Source organism: Halichoerus grypus, chromosome 13 (assembly GCF_964656455.1).
Source record: "Halichoerus grypus chromosome 13, mHalGry1.hap1.1, whole genome shotgun sequence".
In the NCBI taxonomy this organism is placed as follows: Eukaryota; Metazoa; Chordata; class Mammalia; order Carnivora; family Phocidae; genus Halichoerus; species Halichoerus grypus.
Window position 1 is genome coordinate 52,553,238 of NC_135724.1, and position 20,102 is coordinate 52,573,339.

The window sequence follows — 20,102 nt, forward strand, 5'->3', positions numbered from 1 at the left end:
GAGTTTTTCACACTCTTAGAGATAATTTAGACTAGTTCTTTTCTTCTGTAAGTTAAATGAAAGGTTATTAGAATTCTCAAATACTGATAATTTTTCTTTTTTGTATTTTTTTTCTACCAGTTACTTATATGTTGGTAGAATTTGTCTGTCGGTAAGACACCAGCAGATGGCAAAGAGAGCTTTCAGAATGCTAATAGTTATATGATCATTGACTCATCATTACAACGTATGTAAGATTGTTTCTTATTTGCCAATATAGTAAAATTATGGTCCTATTCATTTTGATCTATTTCTAAATAAAGACACTTGGCAGCATTTATAGGTTGTACAGAAAGCTTAACTGAATGTCAGTAGCAAGAGTAATAGACAAACATAAAACCTCTGCTCTTGGATTTACCACCTAGAGCAAAATAATGCCATTAAAGTGACTGTGCAGGGTCATCTGACTGTCAGCATTAATTACAATATGGTTTTTAATAGCGATTACATTGCTCTATTTGTTAAAGTTTAATATGAATTGGATCAGAAAACTCTGGACTATTGTAAAGACTTTTAAAAATGGCAATTTCTTTACGATACCTCCATGGACACTGTTTTATAACTATAGATAAAGAAGTGCATTGTTAGGTTCTATATTGTCATGTCATTAATTTTTTTGAGAAATTTCCCATTTAATAAATACTCATTTTAGAGGAATCTGATTTTCTAAATTGTTTTCTGATTGACCTTTGTAACTGAGTTGTGAATGATCACAATTCATTCAAAAGACCAGTCAGATCAGCATTACATTATTGTAGTACTTTTGTCCAGCTTTATTGAGATAAAATTGACATATAACTATTGTTAGGCTAAGCAAAAAAATACTACCTCTGTTCATTTTATCAGCCTCAACACAGACTTTACCACCTACTCAGTTTGCAGAGCAGTTTTCATGAGTTGGCAAAAGTTCTTTTTTCTATTCAGTGCTGTCTGACAACACTAGAACTAGATCAAGGGATTGAATATCTGATCTTCTCAATCTGTCATAATGTCAAAATGAGAAAACATAATACAGAATTTTCAATCCAGACTTTTCATAGGCTTTTTCTCTATCCATTTCTTTCATTCATTCATTCATTTTTAGAGAGGGGAGAGGGGAGGGACAGAGGGATAGGAAGAAGGAGAATCTTAAGCAGGCTCCACACCCAGCCCGACATGGGGCTCCATCTCCCAACCCTGAGATCATGAGCTGAAATCAAGAGTCGGACACTATCCATTTTAATTGCTACTGGTTTTACATCTTTTTTTGTCTTGTGATGAGAACTTTCAAGATTTATTTTCTCAGCAACTTTCAAATTTGCAATACAGTATTATTGACTATAGTCCCCATGCTGTACATACATTACCTCCTGACTTATAACTGGGAGCTTGTACATGTTACTCTCTTTCACCCATTCATTGACGCACCAGACTTCCTACCCTCTGGCAACCACCAATCTGTTCTCTGTATCCACGAGTTTTGTTTTGTTCATTTGTTTTGTTTTTTAGATTCCAGATAAAGGTGAAATCGTATTTGTCTTTCTCTTTGTGACTTCACTTAGTGTAATACTCTCAAGGTCCGTTCATGTTGTTGCAAATGGCAAACTTTAATTCATTTTTATAGCTGATAGTGTTCCATTGTGTGTGTCATATGTAGTTCATTATAAATAATGCTGCAATGAACACAGAGGTGCATATATCTTTTCAAATTACTATTTTTGTTTTCTTTAAATACTTAGAAGGAGAATTGCTGGATCATATAGTAGTTCTATTTTTAACTTTGGGGGGAACCTCTCTACTATTTTCCAAGGTAGTTGCATCAGCTTATTTTCCTACCAACAGTGCACAATGGTTCCTTTCCTCCACATCCTGCCAACAACTCTTGTCTTATTAATAATAGCCATTCTGACAGGTGTGAAGTGATAGCTCATTGTGGCTTTGATTTGCATTTCCCTGATGATTAGTGTTGGTGAACATCTTTTCATATACCTGTTGGCCATCTGTATGTCTTCTTTAGGAAATGGTCTATTCAGATCATTTGCTAATTTTTAAACTGGATTTTTTTCCTTTTTTGGTTATTGAGTTATATGAGTTTTTAAAATATATTTTGGAAATTAACCATTTATTTAGATATGTGATTTGCAAATATTTTCTCCCATTCAGTAAGTTGCCTTTTTATTTTGTTGATGGTTTCCTTAGTTGTGCAGAAACTTTTTAGTTTGATAGTCTCATTTGTTTATTTTTGCTTTTGTTCTTGCTTCTGGAGTCAGATCCCAAAAGATATTACTAAGACCAAGGTCAGGGAGCTTATCTTCTAGGAGTTTCATGATTTCTCATCTTGCATTTGAGTCTTTAATCCATTTTGAGTTAATATTTGCATATGGTATAAGATAGTGGTATAATTTCATTCTTTTACATGTGGCTGTTCAGTTTTTCCAGCACCATTTATTGGAGTCTGTCCTTTCCCCACTGTATGTTCTTGCCTCCTTTGTTAAATTATATGAATATAATAAATTAATTGACTGTATATGCCTGGATTTATTTCTGGGCTCTCTATTCTGTTCCAGTGATCTGTGTGTCTGTTTTTATGCTGATACCATACTGTTTTGATCACTATAACTTTGTAGTATAGTTTGAAATCAGGTAGCATGATGCCTCCAGCTTTGTTCTTCCTTCTTAAGATTACTTTGGCTCTTTGGCATCTCTTGTTGTTTCATACAAATTTTAGGATTGTTCTGTTTCTGTGAAAAATACCATTGAAAATTTCATAGGGATTGCTTTGGGTAATACGGACAGTTTAACAGTATTAATTCTTCCAATCCATGAGCATGGAATATCTCCTGTTATTTGTATCTTCTTCAGTTGCTCTCCTCAGTGTCTTATAGTTTTCAGAATCCAGGTCTTTCACCTCCTTGGTTAACTTTATTCCTAGGTATTTTATTCTTTTTGATGTAATTATAAAGATTACAATTGTTAGTAATAGTTTGTTAGTGTATACAAATGCAACCTATTTTTGTATATTGATTTTTGCATCCTGTAACTTTACTGAATTCATTTTTCATTTTTTGGTGGAGTCTTTAGGATTACTCTTCTGTATGTAAAATCATGTTGTCTGCAAATAGTGATAGTTTTACTTCTTTCTTTCCAAAATGGATGCATTTTTTTACCCCCTGCTTAATTGCTTGGGCTAGGACTTCCAATACTATGTTGAAAAAAAGTGGCAAGAGTGGGCATCCTTGTCTTGTTCCTGATCTTAAGGGAAAAGTTTCAGCTCTTCCCCACTGAGTATGATGTTAGCTGTAGATTTGTCATATATGGCCTTTATTATGTTTAGGTATGTTCCTTCTATACCCCTTTGTTGAAAGATTTTTTTTTCTTTAATCATAAATGAATGTTGAATTTTGTCAAATGCTTTTTCTGTATTTGAGATATGGTTTTTTATCCTTCATTTTGTTAATATGGTGTACATGATGATTGACTTGTGGACGTTGAACCATCTTTGCCTCCCTCGAATAAATATCATTTGATCATACTGAATTTGGTTTGCTAATATTTGATTGAGAATTTTTGCATTTATGTTCATCAGGGATATTGGCCTATAACGTTATTTTGTGGTGTCCTTATCTGGTTTTGGTATCAAGGTAATGCTGGCCTTATAGAATGAGTTTGGAAGGGGTGCCTCCTCTTCAATTTTTTAGAGGAGTTTGAGAAGGATAGGTATTAAATCTTCTTTTAAAGTTTGGTAGAATTCACCAGTGAAGCTGTTGGGTCCTGGGCTTTCATTTGTTGAGAGTTTTTTGAGTATGGATTTAATATCCATAATCCGTAATTGCTTTATCAGATTTTCTATTTTTTCTTGATTCAGTCTTGGAAAACTGTAAGTTTCTAGGAATTATCCACTTCTTTTAGATTGTCCAGTTTGGTGTATAATTGTTCACAGTAGTCTCTTATGATCCTTTGTATTTCTTTGGTATGAGTTGTAACTTTCTTTCATTTCTGATTTTATTTGAGCCTTCTCGCTTCTATTCTTAGTGAGTCTAGCTAAAGGCTTCTTGATTTAAAAAAAAAAAAAATCTTTTCAAAGAACCAGCTCTTAATTTCATTGTTTTTTTTTTCTTTTTAGAAAAGACTCTGATTTTTTTAATTATTATTATTTCCTTCCTTCTACTAATTTTAGCATTTATTTGTTTTTCTAGTTCTGTTTAGGTATAAAGTTAGATTGTTTATTTGAGATTTTTCTTGTTTCTTGAGGTAGGCCTACATCACTATGAACTTGCCTCTTAAAGCTAATTTTGCTGTATCCCATAGATTCTGGAATGTTGTATTTCCATCTTCATTTGTTTCAAGGAATTTTTAAATTTATTCTTTTATTTCTTTGACCCATCGTTAGTTCAGTAGTATGTTGTTTAATCTCCACATAGTTTTGAAAAAAATCTCCACTCCACATATTTTTGATTTTTCCATTTTTTTCTTGCAATTGATTTTTAGTTTCATACTATTGTAGTTGGAAAAGATGCTTGATATGATTTCAGTCTTCTTATATTTCTTGAGACTTGTTTTGTGGCCTAACATATGCTCTATCCTAGAAAATGCTCCACGTGTTTTTGTGAAGAATGTGTATTCTGCTTTTGGATGGAATGTTCTGCATGTATATTAAGTCCATTTACACTAATGTGTTTTTTGAGTTCTGTATTGCCTTATTAATTTTTTTTAATTTTAAAAAGTATTTTATTTATTTACTTGAGAGAGAGAGAGCAAGTGAGCACAAGCAGGGGGGAAGAGGGAAAAGCAGGCTCTCCACTGAGCAGGGAGCCTGACATGGGGCTCGATCCCAGGACCCTGAGATCTTGACCTGAGCCGAAGGCAGATGTTTAACCCACTGAGCCACCCAGGCGCCCCTCCTTATTAATTTTCTGTCTGGATCATCTATCCATTGATGTAAGCAGGGTATTAAGAACCCTACTATCATTGTATTGTTGTCCATTTCTCCATTTAGGTCTGTTAGTATTTGCTTTATGTAGTTAAGTGATCCTATGGTGGGTTCTTAAATATTTGAGTGTTATGTCTTCTTGTTGAATTGACCCCTTTATCATTATGTAATGCCCATTTTTGTCTTTTATTACAGTCTTTGCTTTAAAGTCCATTTTTTTTCTGGTATCAGTATAGCTACTCCTGTTTTCTTATTTTCAATTTGCTTGAAATACCTTTTTTTGTCCCTTCAGTTTCAGTCTGTGTGTGTCCTTATGTCTGACTTGAATTGCTTGTAGGTGGCATATAGATGGGTCTCATTTTTTTTAATCCATTCAGTCACTCTTTTAATGGGAGAATTTAGTCCATTTACATTTAAAGTAATAATTGATAGGTATATACTTGTTGCTATTTTAATTGTTTTTTTCCCCGTTTTGTAGTTCTCTGTTCCTTTCTTCTTCTCTTGGTTTATTCTCTTGTGGTTTGATGACTTTCTATAATGTTATGCTTAGATTCCTTTCTCATTATCTTCTGTGTATTTATTATGAATTTTTGCTTGTGGTTACCATGAGGCTCATATATAACAGCCCATATAAAAAACAAAGTATTTAAAGTTGACAGCAGGTTTACCTCTCCCACTGCCTTTACTATATATCTAATTTTACTAGTGAGATTTTCACTTTGATATTTTTTTCTTGTTACTAATTAGTGCCTCCCTTTTCAGCTTAAAGAGCTCCTTTTAAAATTTATTATTAACTCCTTTAATTTTTGTTTGTCTGAAAAGCTGTTTCTCCTTCCTTCACTTCTGAATGATAACCTTGCTTGGTAGAGTATTCTTGGTTGAAAGTTTTTTCCTTTCAGTACTTTGAATATATTATGCCACCTTCTTCTGGCCTGCAAATTTTCTGCTGAGAAATCTGATGGTCTTATGGGGGTTTCCTTGTACATAACAAGTTGATTTTCTCTTGCTGCTTTTAACATCATCTCATTATCCTTAACTTTTGACAATTATAATGTGCCTTGGTGTGGGTCTCTTTGGGTTCATCTTGTTAGAACTCTTTGAGCTTCCTAGATCTGGATGTCTGCTTTCTTTCCTAGGTTAAGGAAATTTTCAACCATTATTTCTTCTAATAAATTTTCTTTCCCTTTCTCTCTTCTCCTTCTGGAAACCCTATAATGCCAATATTCCACTTGATGTTGTCCTGTAGGTCTCTTGACCTTTTGGTGTGTTTCTTCTTTTTGCTATTCTATTTGGGTGAGTTCCACTGCCCTGTCTTTTAGCTCATGGATTCTATCTTGTGCTTAATCTAGTCTGCTGTTGAGCCTCTCTAGTGTGTTTTTCAGTTTGGTTATTGTGTTCTTTAGTCTTGTGACTTATTTAGTACTTTCTTATATTTCTATCTCTTTGTTGTGTTCACCCATTCTTTTCCTCAGTTTGGTGAGCATCTTTATGAACATAAATCTGAACTGTTTATTAGGCAATATTAATTATCTCCATTTCATTAATTTTTTTCTGAGACTTCATCTATTTGATTTGGAACACATTGCCCTGTCTCCTCATTTTGCTTGAAGCCTGTTTGTTACTGTGTATTAGGCGAAAGAGCTCTCTTTCTCAGTCTTACAGGAGTGGCCTTGTGTAGGAGATAAACCCTATCCTATAACCTTGCTCTAGCTCCTGGCTGTCTCTAGAAACTTTGTGATTGTCTAAGCAGCCTTTTTTCTTGACAGGCCCCAGTTGTTGAGGGTGTGCCAAGATCTGTGAGTGTTCCAGAGGGAGGGATTTCAGTCAGCACCTAGTTTCAGGCTGATTGGAGGTAGACCCTCAGGCAGCAGATTTTAAGGTAGACAAATATACATAGTCCTGTGGGACAGCAATCATAGATCCTGCTGGCCTCCAGACCCAGTGATCTGGAGGTGTCCCCTTAGTGACAGTTGAAAACTCTGGACTCTGAGTGTATGAGCTTTTTTCTCAGCGGTACTAGTAAGCTGTAGCAAGGCCAAGTGAGAGCTCAAAGATGGTATTCCTCAGTCTACATTCCCTGAGAGCACCTCCATAGTTTCTAGATGTGTGGAAGCATACCTGTCAGGCTGAAGCTGCAGGTCAGGTAGATAGGCCTTTTTCACAGAAGGACGGAGGTGTGTTTCAGTTATTGTTGGTGCAGTGCCCTGGGGGTGGAAGCCTGCCTAGAACTGTTTCTCCAATTGTTTCAGACCCATAGAGCCCAAAATGCAATCCCCCTTGGCCACTGGAGCCAGGTGCTGAAGGGATGTCCCCTGTTTGGGATGCATGCACTGACCAACTATGGCAGCGCTGTGGTGGAGTAGTGCTCAGGGCCAGCTCTCAGCTATCTGGCTTAGATGTGGTCATGGTGGAGTGGTGTGCAAGGATGGGGCACATATGTCAGGGCTAGCAGGCTAGAGGGAGAGTGAAAAAAATGGCCCCTGCCAGTGCTCACACTTGCAAGGTACAGGGAGAATACCAAAAATGGTGCCTGCCAGCATCTCTGTCCCCGGAGAGAGTCCCAACAGGCTCCTGTTTTTCTAGCAGGTGCTTTAAGAGTAGCAAATAAATTTCCTTTCTATATTGTATGGTTACTTTATGAACTGCTACTTCTATACTGGATCCTGGGGTGAAGGAGTCTGCAAGCGAACCCTTTAAGAGTGGAGTGTCCATTCCCTACAGCCTCATGACTTTCCTGGATGTGCACCCCATTCGTTTTCAAAACCAGATTTTTGGGGGCTCATCTCTCCAGTGCAGGTCTCAAGGGTTGGGATCTCTGATGTGGAGCACAAACCCCTTGCCCCTCAGGGAGAAGTTCAATATTTGTGATATCTTTTCCCACTAAACTGCTGCACCAGGGGTGGGTTTTTTGCAGGATTGCATCTCTGCCTCTCTAACTGGTCTTGACATAGCCCTTTTATACTTTGCTGTGGAGGCGCTTGTTCAGGTAGTTTTCAGGTCTTTTCCAGAGGGTACTTCACCATATGTACTTGTACATTTGTTGTGTCCGTGGGAGGAGATGAGGTCAGGATCTTTCTATGCTGCCATCTTGAGCCACCTCTCCTATTTTTTACATCTTTAACTTTATTTATTTATTTTAAAAAGATTTTATTTATTTGTCAGAGGGAAAGAGAGTGAGAGCGCATAAGCAGGGGGAGCAGCAGGTCAGGGAGAAGCAGGCTCCCCTCTGAGCAGGGAGCCTGATGTGGGATTTGATCCCAGAATCCTGGGATCATGACCTGAGCTGAAGGCAGATGCTTAACCCACCGAGCTCCCTAGGTGTCCCTACACCTTTAACTTTATTTTTTTCCCTACATCTTTAACTTTAAACAGATGTTTCACATTTAGACAAACCAACATGAAAAACCATGTCAATAATACATGAACAAAAGTTTTTTTAAAAAAGAGGGTTTTTTTTTTTTTAAAGAAAAATTTAAGGAAGACACAAGTTTCAAACATGGCAGGAGCTAAATAAATATTTGTGGGAAGAAAGAATGAAAGAAGAGCTTCTAGATCACAGACAGATTTGTATTAAATTATTTCAAGGTATACTATACTAAACATTCATTGATCAGTAAAGAGAATTTAAGAGTCTGCTCTGTAATTCACTAGGGGTAGGGCCTTGCTCAAGTTGTGTAAACTTCATAAGCCTTAATTTTTTTTTTTTGTATGATGAGAATGATAATATATTACATATATGTCCTAGAATATTCATTAGGATTACACAAGAGAGTCTATGCAGCTGGTTCAAAATGCTTATCAAATAGTACGTGCTAAAAGGTTAGCCATTATCATTGTTAATGAAGTAAGCCAGATTGAGAGATCTAAAATCAAAGCCAGATAGAGGCATTTTAATGTGTAATTTACATAATACTTACTGATGATTTAATAATCATCCTTATTGATTTATTACTTCCTTACTGATTTGAACCTCACATTAACCCTAATGGCCAGAAAACCTTGGAGCCCCTTCACAACTGGCCATGTGACAACCCCTCATATGGGCAAAGGTGGACTTTAGGACTGTCTATAGAGCACAACATCTCAAAGTTTGCCACTCTATTCCTGAGAGGTGATTTTTTTTTTTTTTAAGATTTTATTTATTTGAGAGAGAGCACGAGAGAATGCACAAGCAGGGGGAGGGGCAGAGGGAGAAGGAGAAGACTCCCCTCTGAGTGCAGAGCTCCATCCCAGAACCCTGAGATCATGACCTGAGCTGAAGGCAGCTGCTTAACCAACTGAGCCACCCAGGCGCCCCTTAGAGGTGACTTATATACAGCAAAACAACTGGAGGAGATGAAAGCCTAAGTTCTTCAGACTTTGTTTCTTTCTCTATCTAGTAAGGCTTTTGCATCTTGTGATTTCATAATATTTCTACTAGAATACAGAGGAATTCCAACTCAAGTGTCCCACAGAAGAAAGGAAAGATTATAGCCAAAATTCTTCCAAAACTTACCACTGTCAGTTTTCTCAGATATAAAAACCAGACAAGTGACCTCATAAAGAGGCATAAGGTTGTGCCACAATCTTGCTTTTTTTTTTTTTTTTGCCTCCTCAGATGGGGGTAAGTGGCTGGTCTCAAGTTTTACTTGGATGGTTGGGGAAATTCAAGGAAGGGAACCTCATTAGCAGCGGAACAAGGAACCAGTCCAGGCAATATCTGATTATTTATTACTTGATCTTATCTTGAATAGAAAAGAAAGGCTCTTTGTTCAAAAACTTCTGGTTGCTGTCTGTCCCCTTGGACTTCTGAACCTTTCCTTCACTGCTTTATAAAAACAACCTATTAATTGAATTAGTGCCTCGTAGAAAGAAGTGTGCTTTCTCTGAATTCTAAGGATGCTCCAAAAGTGGTCATTAACGCTGGCAAGAGAAGCAGCACTCTAATTTCATTTTACGCATGAAGAAAATTAGTTCAGATTAACTTTACAATCATGCAATAAATAACTTCAAGAGCTGGGACCCAAACAAGCAAAGGGCTATGGCTGGGAGATCAGGGGGTTTTATTCTGACTTTGCCTCCAGACAGAAGCCCCCCTTAGTTTTCTTATCTTAAAATGGGGGTCAGTGGATTAGATCAGGGGTGGTAACCTTTTTCAATAAAGGCTCAGATAGTAAATAGTTTTGGTTTTCTGCAACAACTACTCAACTCTACCGTTAAAGAGTGAAAGTAGCCACAGACAATATGTAAGCAAATAAGTGTGGCTCTGTGCCAAAAAAACTTTACAAAAATAGGTGGAGGGTTGGATTTGGTCCATAGATGGTAGTTTGCAGACCCTCAGACTAGATGATGTAGAAGTTTCTTCTGCTAATATCTTATGATTCAACTTGTTTTAATAGCAACACTATTTCTCTAGGAAAGTTATCTTGATTATCCAATCATCAAACGTGCAGTTTGTGAGGTATGTAAGTATTTTTCTGCTGTTTGTTATTAACAGTAGCCACGATATGGAAGCAACCTAAGTCCATCAATCGATGAATGAAGAAGATGGGGTTTGTATATATAGTAGAATATTATTCAGCCACGAGAAAGAAGGAAATCCTGCCATTTTGACAACATGGATGGGACCCTGAGGGCATTATGCTAAGCCAAATAAGTCACATAAAGACTACTACTATATGATATCACATATATGTGGAATCTAAAAAGGCTGAACTAGTGGTAAATGTAGAATAGTGGTTACAGGGGCTGGGGGGGTGGGGGAATTGAGATGTTGGTCAAAAGCACAGACTTGCAGTTAGAAGATGAATACGTTGTGGAGATCTGATGCATAGCATTGTGATTATAGTCTACAATACTATATTATATACTTCAAAGTTGCTAAAAGACTAGATCTTAAATTTTTTTTTTTTTTAAGATTTTATTTATTTATTTGACAGAGAGAGAGAGACAGCGAGAGAGGGAACACAAATGGGGAGTGGGAGAGGGAAAAGCAGGTTTCCTACTGAGCAGGGAGCCCGATGTGGGGCTCGATCCCAGGACCCTGAGAACATGACCTGAAGCTGAAAGCAGATGCTTAATGACTGAGCCACCCAGGCACCCCTAGATCTTAAATGTTTTCACCACAAAGACAAATGATAATTAAGTGACTTGAACGCTGTGTTACCTAATGCTATGGTGGTAATCACATTCCAATATATAAACATCTCAAATCAATAGGTAGCACATCTTAAACTTACACAGTGTAATATGTCAATTATATTGCAATAAAAACAAGTATTTTTTTTTTTGCATCTTCTCTCCCCTTTCTTCCTCCATTATTGAATGCCTACTATGTGTATTGCAAATATAAATTATTGCCTTAATGTTATTCTGCTCATGAACTTGTGTGTTAAGGCTTTTTGTTATTGGGGGTGGGTGGGGAGCAGGGTGTATGGGACTGAAGGGGCATGAAGGTAGGGTGCACGAAGGTACCTGGATTGGGTATCCTGGATGGGATGGCTGATTGGGGGTTAAGACTCAAGCCAGTGGGTGAACTCTCAGAACATGAGCCCCCACCTCAGCTGATCAAAGGGTACCTACTTTTGCTAAACTGAGCAAGAACTTGAGTAGGTAGGTCAGAGATGACAGCAATGATATACTGTGAAGTAGGATTACAGAAGAGCACGTCTCAATTTAAGGGAAAATATCTCGTTCAAAAAAAGTATAAATATTGGTGTTACTGTGGCCCCAAGCCACACCCAGGAGGGTACACTGTGCTGATTCCCTGGCTGGGGGACACTGGCTGCTGGCCTGGGGGGATGCTTTATCCTGGGGCCTCATTGACCTTTCTGGGGCTTAAAAAAAATTTTTTTTTTGTTTACAATTTCTTCCCTTTCTCTCTCTCTTTCTTTCTTTCAGATTTTATTTATTTGACACAGAGAGGGGAGAGAGAGCGAGCACAAGCAGGGGGAGAGGCAGAGGGAGAAGCAGGTTCCCTGCCGAGCAAGGAGCCTGATGTGGGGCTCGATCCCAGGACCCTGGGATCACGACCCGAGCCGAAAGCAGCTGCTCAACCAGCTGAGCCACCCAGGTGCCCCTCTGGGGGCTTCTTGAAGGAAAGATCAGTTCAACTTCATCAACTTTTAAGGCTTCCCCTAATAAAAAAAAGAATAGAACACATACACCAAACTTTAAGGGCCACGGTATGGCAAATGAACCTACTTATTCTTTATCAATTTGTGTTATTGTTACATAAAGCTTCTTTGAAAAGCTTGTAATTTCAAAATGAATGCTTTTCTTAAAAAAAAAAAACAGAATTCTATATCATGATATTTTGCCGATTTCTGTCAGAGTATTATTTTAATCAAACATTATATTGGCTTTTAAAATCATAAAAAGCAATGCTTATTTAAAAATATTTCTCTCTGCGCCCACTGAATCTTTCACTTACTACTTGCTGGGTGACCACTGTGAACGGTTTATTTTTGTCCTTTCTGACCACGTGTGTATTTGTATCTGTATGGCTGCCTCCACTGACGATTATTATACTATGTTTTTGCTTGTTCACCAGATACAAGTCTGTGTATCTTCGCTACAACATGCTAATGCTTTTGATAGGTCTTAGATGCTCCGTGTAGGAAGCAAAAAGAAAAATTCTTCTTAAACACATACAATTGGGTTGGTATATTTCATCCACATGAGGCAAGCTTAATCCACTACTCGGAAGTAGATGTGTGGCTATAGTTTCAGCACCTAGTTCTACTTTTACCTAAAATATTCAGGCAACTAAGGTAAGGGTGCTTGTTTTCTCATAGTCCTGAGGTTAATTGCTCCACTGTTAAATTGTACTTTCCTACAGTAGCTCTAATTCTAGCTTAATAGTCTGGGTACAGTGGTTTTATATAAAGGCTTGTTGAATTTATTAGATGGAGAGATACCTGAGTGCTGGAAGCAGATTACGGGCTGGAGAATATAAGATTCTATCATAGTTACACAAGCCAAAAAGTCAATAAAGCAAAAGAAGCAGAACTATAAGTCACTCTCTAACTCAGTTCCTAATTTGCCCTGATTTGCCAGGATGAGTCACCATTCTTGCTCACGTCACTAGGGGACACTTGGGGCCACCTAGGGCTGAGCCCATCCTCATAACACTCTCACGTGGTAACAGACACTTGTGGATTTTTGTTTATGATTTCATCTTGCTAATATGGAGAATGGACAAGACTGGAAGAGAAAAGCTTAATATATTGTGTGGAAAATTTGAACAATTAGAACAAAAATCAAAGACTCAGTGCATGTGCATTGTTGTGGGGGAAAAGTTATAGCTAATAATTGCAGTTGACAAAACAGAAGAACTTTTTACAGGCAAAGGGAAGTTTAGGAAAAAGAGAATTGGCTGTGAGTATCCAAGAATAATGAGCAAAAGAAGAGAAGCAAAAGGAAAAATTTACGTCACGTCCTACTGAACACGGATGCAAATCTGACCTGTGTACATGGGGGAAATTGTTAAAATTAGAGCAAAGTAATTTCCTGATTTCTACAAATGAGCGTATTCTTTCAAAAATTTGTAAGTTGTGTGAGAAAGTAGATATTCTGTGTTTTCTACAGGAAATTCTATTTGATTCAATGTAAGGAAACCAGTAGAAGAAGAAAATTAATATGATACTACTGAGATCATGTGAGAGAAAAGGAAAAGTGTGTGTGTGAAAGAGAGAAGAGCACACAGGAGTAATGGGAGGGGTAGAATGAATGGAGAACCTTATTATATCATAAAGTAATGACTTTTTAAAAGGACAAATCTATGGCATAGAGAAACTGCAAGGTGGTGTTAGAATTTTTTTTTTTTAAGATTTTATTTATTTATTCATAAGAGACAGAGAGAGGCAGAGGGAGAAGGAGGCTCCCTGCTGAGCAGCGAGCCCGATTCGGGACTCAATCCCAGGACCCTGGGATCATGACCTGAGCCAAAGGCAGACGCTTAACCACTGAGCCACCCAGGCACCCAAGGTGGTATTAGAATTCTTAAGGTTGCATTCATAAAATGTCTGATGGGCTTACTTAGAAGATACTACCATGGTTTAGTCCTTAACTTGTTAATTTTTCCATGACTGTAAAGATCATCTATCATGTTTAGTGTGATGCAGGGTGATGTCACCAGCTGCCCTGTGCAAAAATCTGATATTTTATGCTTTCTCACATCTTCCTGCCCCTGACCCCCTGCAGCTGCAGCCAAGAGTGGAGCCTTCCCACCCTGAGAGCTGCAAGCAGGTGGATGTAGCCCAGTACTTACGATGAGACGCACGGAGCCTGAGAAGGAATGATGTAATCACCTCTGGTATTTTCATTTTCCTCTCTCTATTTTGGTGTGTTCTCCTGCATAGGGCCCCCAGCTAAAGACCCTCTGGTGAATTTATATTCTAAAAGGAACAACACAGGACACCCTCCCAGATTCTACTCCTCTTCTCTGATAGGCTTGTCAGATTTAGCAAATACTCCAAACAGGACAAATCATTTTCTAGCATAAGTATGCCCCATGCAACTTTGAGATATCCTCCCACTACAAAATTATTGACTATCTGAAATTCAAATTTAACTGGCACCCTGGATTTTATCTAGCAACCCTATTGTTTGAACCCCAGGAAGCTCCCTGCGTATCTGGGAAAGGTCTCCGACATCCTGGTGTGTGGGGTGAAGAGCACAGCATGAGAACGGATGTGGGAGGTGTAAGTACATTGTCTCTTCACTGACAAAAGCACAAATCCTCTGAGAGGTGAGCAGAAAAAAGCCAATCAGGAGTCTCTTGCCACTTTATCCACAACACTGCTCCTTGAGGGGGAAGGAGTCAGCTGGTGGCCCTTTTCCTTCCCCTCGCACACCTGGGTGAGGACGCGCATACTGTGTATCTAATGAGCGATTTCAGCACAGGAAACCAGCTGGTAGGCGGTGAGACTGTGAGAGCGAGTGGCAGACTAGACACTGGGAAAGGGCGGGGTGGGGGTGGTGAAAATGGGGAACAGTAAGAGACACAGCAATATGCTATAGGCACAGGGCAGATCTTCAAATTACACTTAACTGCATGAACACAAACACACACAGAAATATGCCCATGGGTGATTGAAAATTTGTTTTTCATTTGATAAGTCAACCTTATTCGTTAACCTCATCTGTGGCTGTTCTTGTAGAATTTCCTGGTGAGCCAGAATGCACATCCACTATCTGGCTGGAGCCAGCCAGCCGAGGCCAGAGTGGCTGGGCTCCCTGCAGAGCCGTGGAGCCCTCTAGAAGCATCCCTTTCCATGATCCTGATACCTTAGTTTGCACTGGTCAGGAATGAACTCCTCATATTTAACCTCTAATGGTTTCTTACAAATTGCTACCTCAATTCCATATCTCTAGTTAGTAGGATTTTAACTCCGTTTGAGGACCTATTACTTCTCAAGCCTGCAGAAGTTCTAGGCTCAATGATAATTACTGGCATTTGATGCACCTAGAACTAACATTGAATACTGCAATATTCTGGCACAGGCTCTTCCTTCTAATTGATTCATTATTATTTACCATGACTCGAGGTTTGATGATCTTTTTGTAGAACTACTCTCTGTTGGAGCTATACTGAAATGTCATACAGTTAAGCCTAGTTAAGATGGAGGGGATTTTCTTCTTGGACCCAAATGTTATAAATATAAAAAAAAACCCAACACACACATAGATCTAATCCCTGGCTATATTCCCATACAGGTTTCAGTGTCATGGAAACCAGCGAAGCTCTTCTGTGCCTCTCTGCTTAAAATCTGATAAAAATACAGTTTAACTGCATAAAGCTAACTGCATTTTAGAGGGAAAAAGAGGTGCTGTATACATATGACAGAAGGTTTTAAAATAGTGAAATCTGTCTTTGTTATAATGAAAGAAAACTCATAAGATGTTCAATTAATATATCTGGATCATCCGTTTCTTCCTTATTTTCTTACAGTGATATTTCGGGTGTTTTGGGATAGTCATTTTGTGGATATCTTGGAATAAAAAAAATAAAAGGCATTCTCATGGTGTGGCGCTCAGCAATCAGGGTGACCGATTTGCCTAAGGGTCACCCCTAAAAGAGCCTGACCGTGGCCAGTAGGAGCTGGTGGGATGAGTTTGCTGGCTGCTAGGATGCTGCTGTGTGGGGATCCTGGAAAGACCCCGCCCCCCTTCAGTGCTGTCCATTCTGGACCTGTCGTTGAAGTTTCTCTGTCGATGCCAGAGCTTGGAGGCAGGGACGACTGTGCATGTGGCCAAAGCCTGGGGACAGAGGCAGGCAGGGAGGCACAACCATTCTTTGTAGGGCACGGGTGGTATTATGTTACTGGCGACTGTGTGATAACAGCGAGGACACCGGGGGCAGCCTTTTGGGACATTCTGTAGCCCCGGGCTCGGGCTCGGAGGCCAGGCTTGTGGTGGCACAGGGGGCCCCGGGGGACAGCCGTTCTGCTCACTCACCGGTGCTGCTCTGAATGGTCCTCACGGTGGTGGTGGTGCGCGGTGGGGAGGAGGACCTCAGGGACACACACTCATCGTCCTGGGAGCAGCCCTTCTCAATGGCCCGCACGTAGCTGTGGCTCCGCATGCGGAAGCAGCCGGGCATGGGCAGGTCCAGCGCCTCCACCGCCTGCGACTCCAGCTCGCTGAACACCGACTCGCACACGGACTCAAACTGCCCGTTCACTTCCATCTCGCTCACCTGCGGGCAGAGGTGGGGTACCGTAACTCCTACCTGGTGGAGAAGCACCCTCTCCCTTAAGCATCTCCCAACTTCACCCCCCTTCCTGACCCAAGAGAGCCCCCTCCGATTCCACTAAACTCCAGTGTATCTTATTTCCTCTGTGTTACAATCCATAATTGAACTGCATCTTGTTTGTAATCCCAAACAATCAATTCTAAAGAAAAAGAGCTTTATTTTCCCAAGGAAAGGACGGTGGGGCTGGGAAGTCTTCTTCCAGTGCCTGCCCAGTGCTAATTCTCCTTATTTATAAACGCAAACCTAGGGAACAGCTGCTAGTCCATGGTCAGAGTTTGGGTGTTTCAGTGCAACAGTTTTTAGTATAAACATTTTAGAAGCTAGTATTTTTATTATTGTGCTTTTTGGAATTGACCAGCTTGTCAAATAATTTCAGTGTTGAATGCAGCTTAATTTAGTGCAAAGTATGGAAACAGGCCCTATATTTTCTGGCAAGATACTCTCATTCTGCACAAAAATAGACCAAACCCAGATATGTCAAAATTTTGAAAAGCACTATGGAGATTTTCAATCTACACTATCTAAAGAAGGTTTCATTCTTCTTTATAAAAAGCTGATAGAGTCCACAAATTATTTATGTGTTTTAAAATCTTCCAAATGAAGTCTTCATTTTTGTTTTTTTTTAAGGAAATCAGTTTTTATTTACTTGCATTCCTCTGTACATAACTTACATTGGGTTTGAGCACCACCTAAAAAAGAAAAGAAAAAAAAAAAACAGGTGCTCCCGTTAATTTCTCACTTTGTAGCTGATTTGTTAGAGACATGGGAGCATTCTTCAAATATCTGCCACCCTCTAGAACTTCATGTCTAATTTCCCTAATATTAAATTAATGAGTAATTAAGAATTTAGCAGTTAAAAAAAAAACTTAAGATTAAACTACAAATAAGCTTAGAGCAAATACTGAAAATGATTGCAACTTTTGACTATTTCTTAATTTTGTGTTATCTGAGGATATACTCCAATAATGGCAAATTTCTTTAAACTTCAGATAGAAGTGATGAATTGCCTTAAGGCATATCAAGTGGAAAAGACATCCTTTTTTTAATGATTCTTTGCAGCTTAAAATAGCATTTTCACATACTTTATCTAATTTGACATAAAATCCCTGTATGTTTTCAAGGCTAATAATTATATATGTCCATATTAAAAAATTCAATGTGGATATATATCATTGATTTTTAGGAAATACTTGGAAGTGCTTTCACAGGTAAAGGGACATGATATTTGTAACTAATTATCAAATAGAGAAAGTGAGCAATTGAGCCAAAAGGAATATGAATATGAATCTGGGTCAAGGATGTACAGGAGTTCTTTATATTTTACAAGGAACTCTTTTGTAAACTTGAAAAATTTCAAAGTAAAAAGTAAAACTATATTTGCACGTGTGTATGTGTGCATATATATATACCTATATATATATAATTTATTAGATTTTCCCCTATTAATCAATTTGTCAAACATTGCAAAGAAATGGTAAAATATCTATCCCTGTTAAGGTAATAACTATTAAATTTGGGTGACTGTTCAGAGAGTATATATGCCCCCTCCCCTACTTTTCATAAAAAATTGGACCATAGAGTAAATATAATTCTGCACTTTTTTTCCATTTAACCTTCTATATTAGACTTCTATCTTTAAAAAAATTTTTTTTTATTATGTTAATCACCATACATTACATCATTAGTTTTTTTTTCTTTTCTTTTTTTATTATGTTATGTTAATCACCATACATTACATCATTAGTTTTTGATGTAGTGTTCCATGATTCATTGTTTGCATATAACACCCAGGGCTCCATGCAGTACGTGCCCTCTTTAATACCCATCACCAGGCTGACCCATCCCCCCACCCCTCTCCCCTCTAGAGCCCTGTTTGTTTCTCAGAGTCCATAGTCTCTCATGGTTTAGACTTCTATCTTAACAGGATTCTCCTTCATTCTCTTTTAACCTTTTGTTTCTATTATATACAGATACAGAAAAACCACACAAAGTGAATGCATAACTTAATGAACCATAATAAGGCAAACACCCTTGTAACCACTAACCAGATCAAGAGAGACAGATTTTCCAGGCACCCCAGAAACCCCTCTATATGCCCCATCCTAGCCCATAATCCCATCTTCCCTCCAAAAGTAACTACTACTCTGAGTTTTATCTTTATAAAGAATAATTCTTTATAGGAATTATAAATTACAAATTTTTATAAATTATAAATTATATGAATGTAAAGAATTATTTTCATAAGGAATTGCTAGGGTTTTTTCACCCATGTGCATCCTTGGACCCTATAGTTTAGTTACACCCACTTAAAAATTTCAATATATCTTTCAATTCACTTTTAACATATAGGCCTCCTTCCACCCATTTTTAAATTTATTTATGGAAGCATCTGGGTTGTTTGACCTGTAAAGCTTCCCACAGTCTGGATTTGCTGATTTCGTACTCATGGTAGGATTTAGCATGTTCCTCTGTCTTTTGTATTTCCTGCAAATTGTAAGCTAGACCCAGGGGCTTTATAAGACTCAGGTTCAATCCCTTTGGCAAGACTAGAGGTCATGTGTTCTTTTATCAGGAGACATATTATGTCTGGGTTGTTTCTCTTTTGATGTTGATAGGAGTCATTGGTGCTCAACGCCTAGATCCATTAATTCACTGGGAGTTGTAAAATGATGATATTCTAATTCCATCATTACTTTTACAATTACTAGTTGGAACATTTTTATAAATAAATGCTTCCTCTCCCATTATTTGGTTACTCAATGGTTGAGGTCCCGTAGAAATGGCAGAATAAATGTTTGTTTTTTCCCCCCCTTCTTATTTTCAAGATAATAAATTTGTTCCCTCTTATCTACCAAAAGTGATCAATTAATTTTTAAAAATATCAAAATGAACTCATAGATTTAAAAATATATGATGGTTTTAAATTCACTTCAAATTTGAACTCACATTTGTCTGGTCTTTAACTAGTAGGAGCCTCTTAGGTTGGCTCCTGAATCCTTTTTTTTTTTTCCTGAATCCTTTTGACATGTAATGAGTAGTCTTTGATAGCATCCTTGATATCAGGTATGTCAAGGTATTCCAAACTCATCTACCTTTCCTGCTCAGTCCTGGAGTCAGTATTTTTTTCAAAAAGCCCTTCTTCTTTTAGTGGGAAATGGTATCACAAGAACGCATTCTGGGCCCCAGGAAGCTTTGTTGTCATTGCTACGGTTGATCATTGTTCAGTGGGCAAAACTAGGCTTTTTGGTGGGCAGATCTAGTGAGTACGTCCAATTAAAATTCAGACTGCAGAATTTTTTTTTTAAGATTTTATTTATTCATGAGAGAGAGAGAGAGAGAGAGGGAGGGAGGGAGGCAGAGGGAGAAGCAGGCTCCAATATGGGACTCGATCCCAGAACCCTGGGATCATGACCTGAG

At 38.3% G+C, this 20,102-nt stretch overlaps 1 protein-coding gene across 14 annotated transcripts in view; it reads right to left on the reverse strand.

Moving 5' to 3' along the window:
• Positions 1-20,102, reverse strand: part of DLGAP1 (DLG associated protein 1) — an 889,834-nt gene that overhangs the window by 156,990 nt on the left and 712,742 nt on the right. For all 14 annotated transcript variants that reach the window (XM_078060566.1, XM_078060565.1, XM_078060564.1 and 11 more), the window contains one exon: positions 16,388-16,628. In XM_078060566.1, coding sequence (XP_077916692.1) covers positions 16,388-16,628 — 241 coding nt within the window. The remainder of the gene's footprint in view (positions 1-16,387; positions 16,629-20,102) is intronic.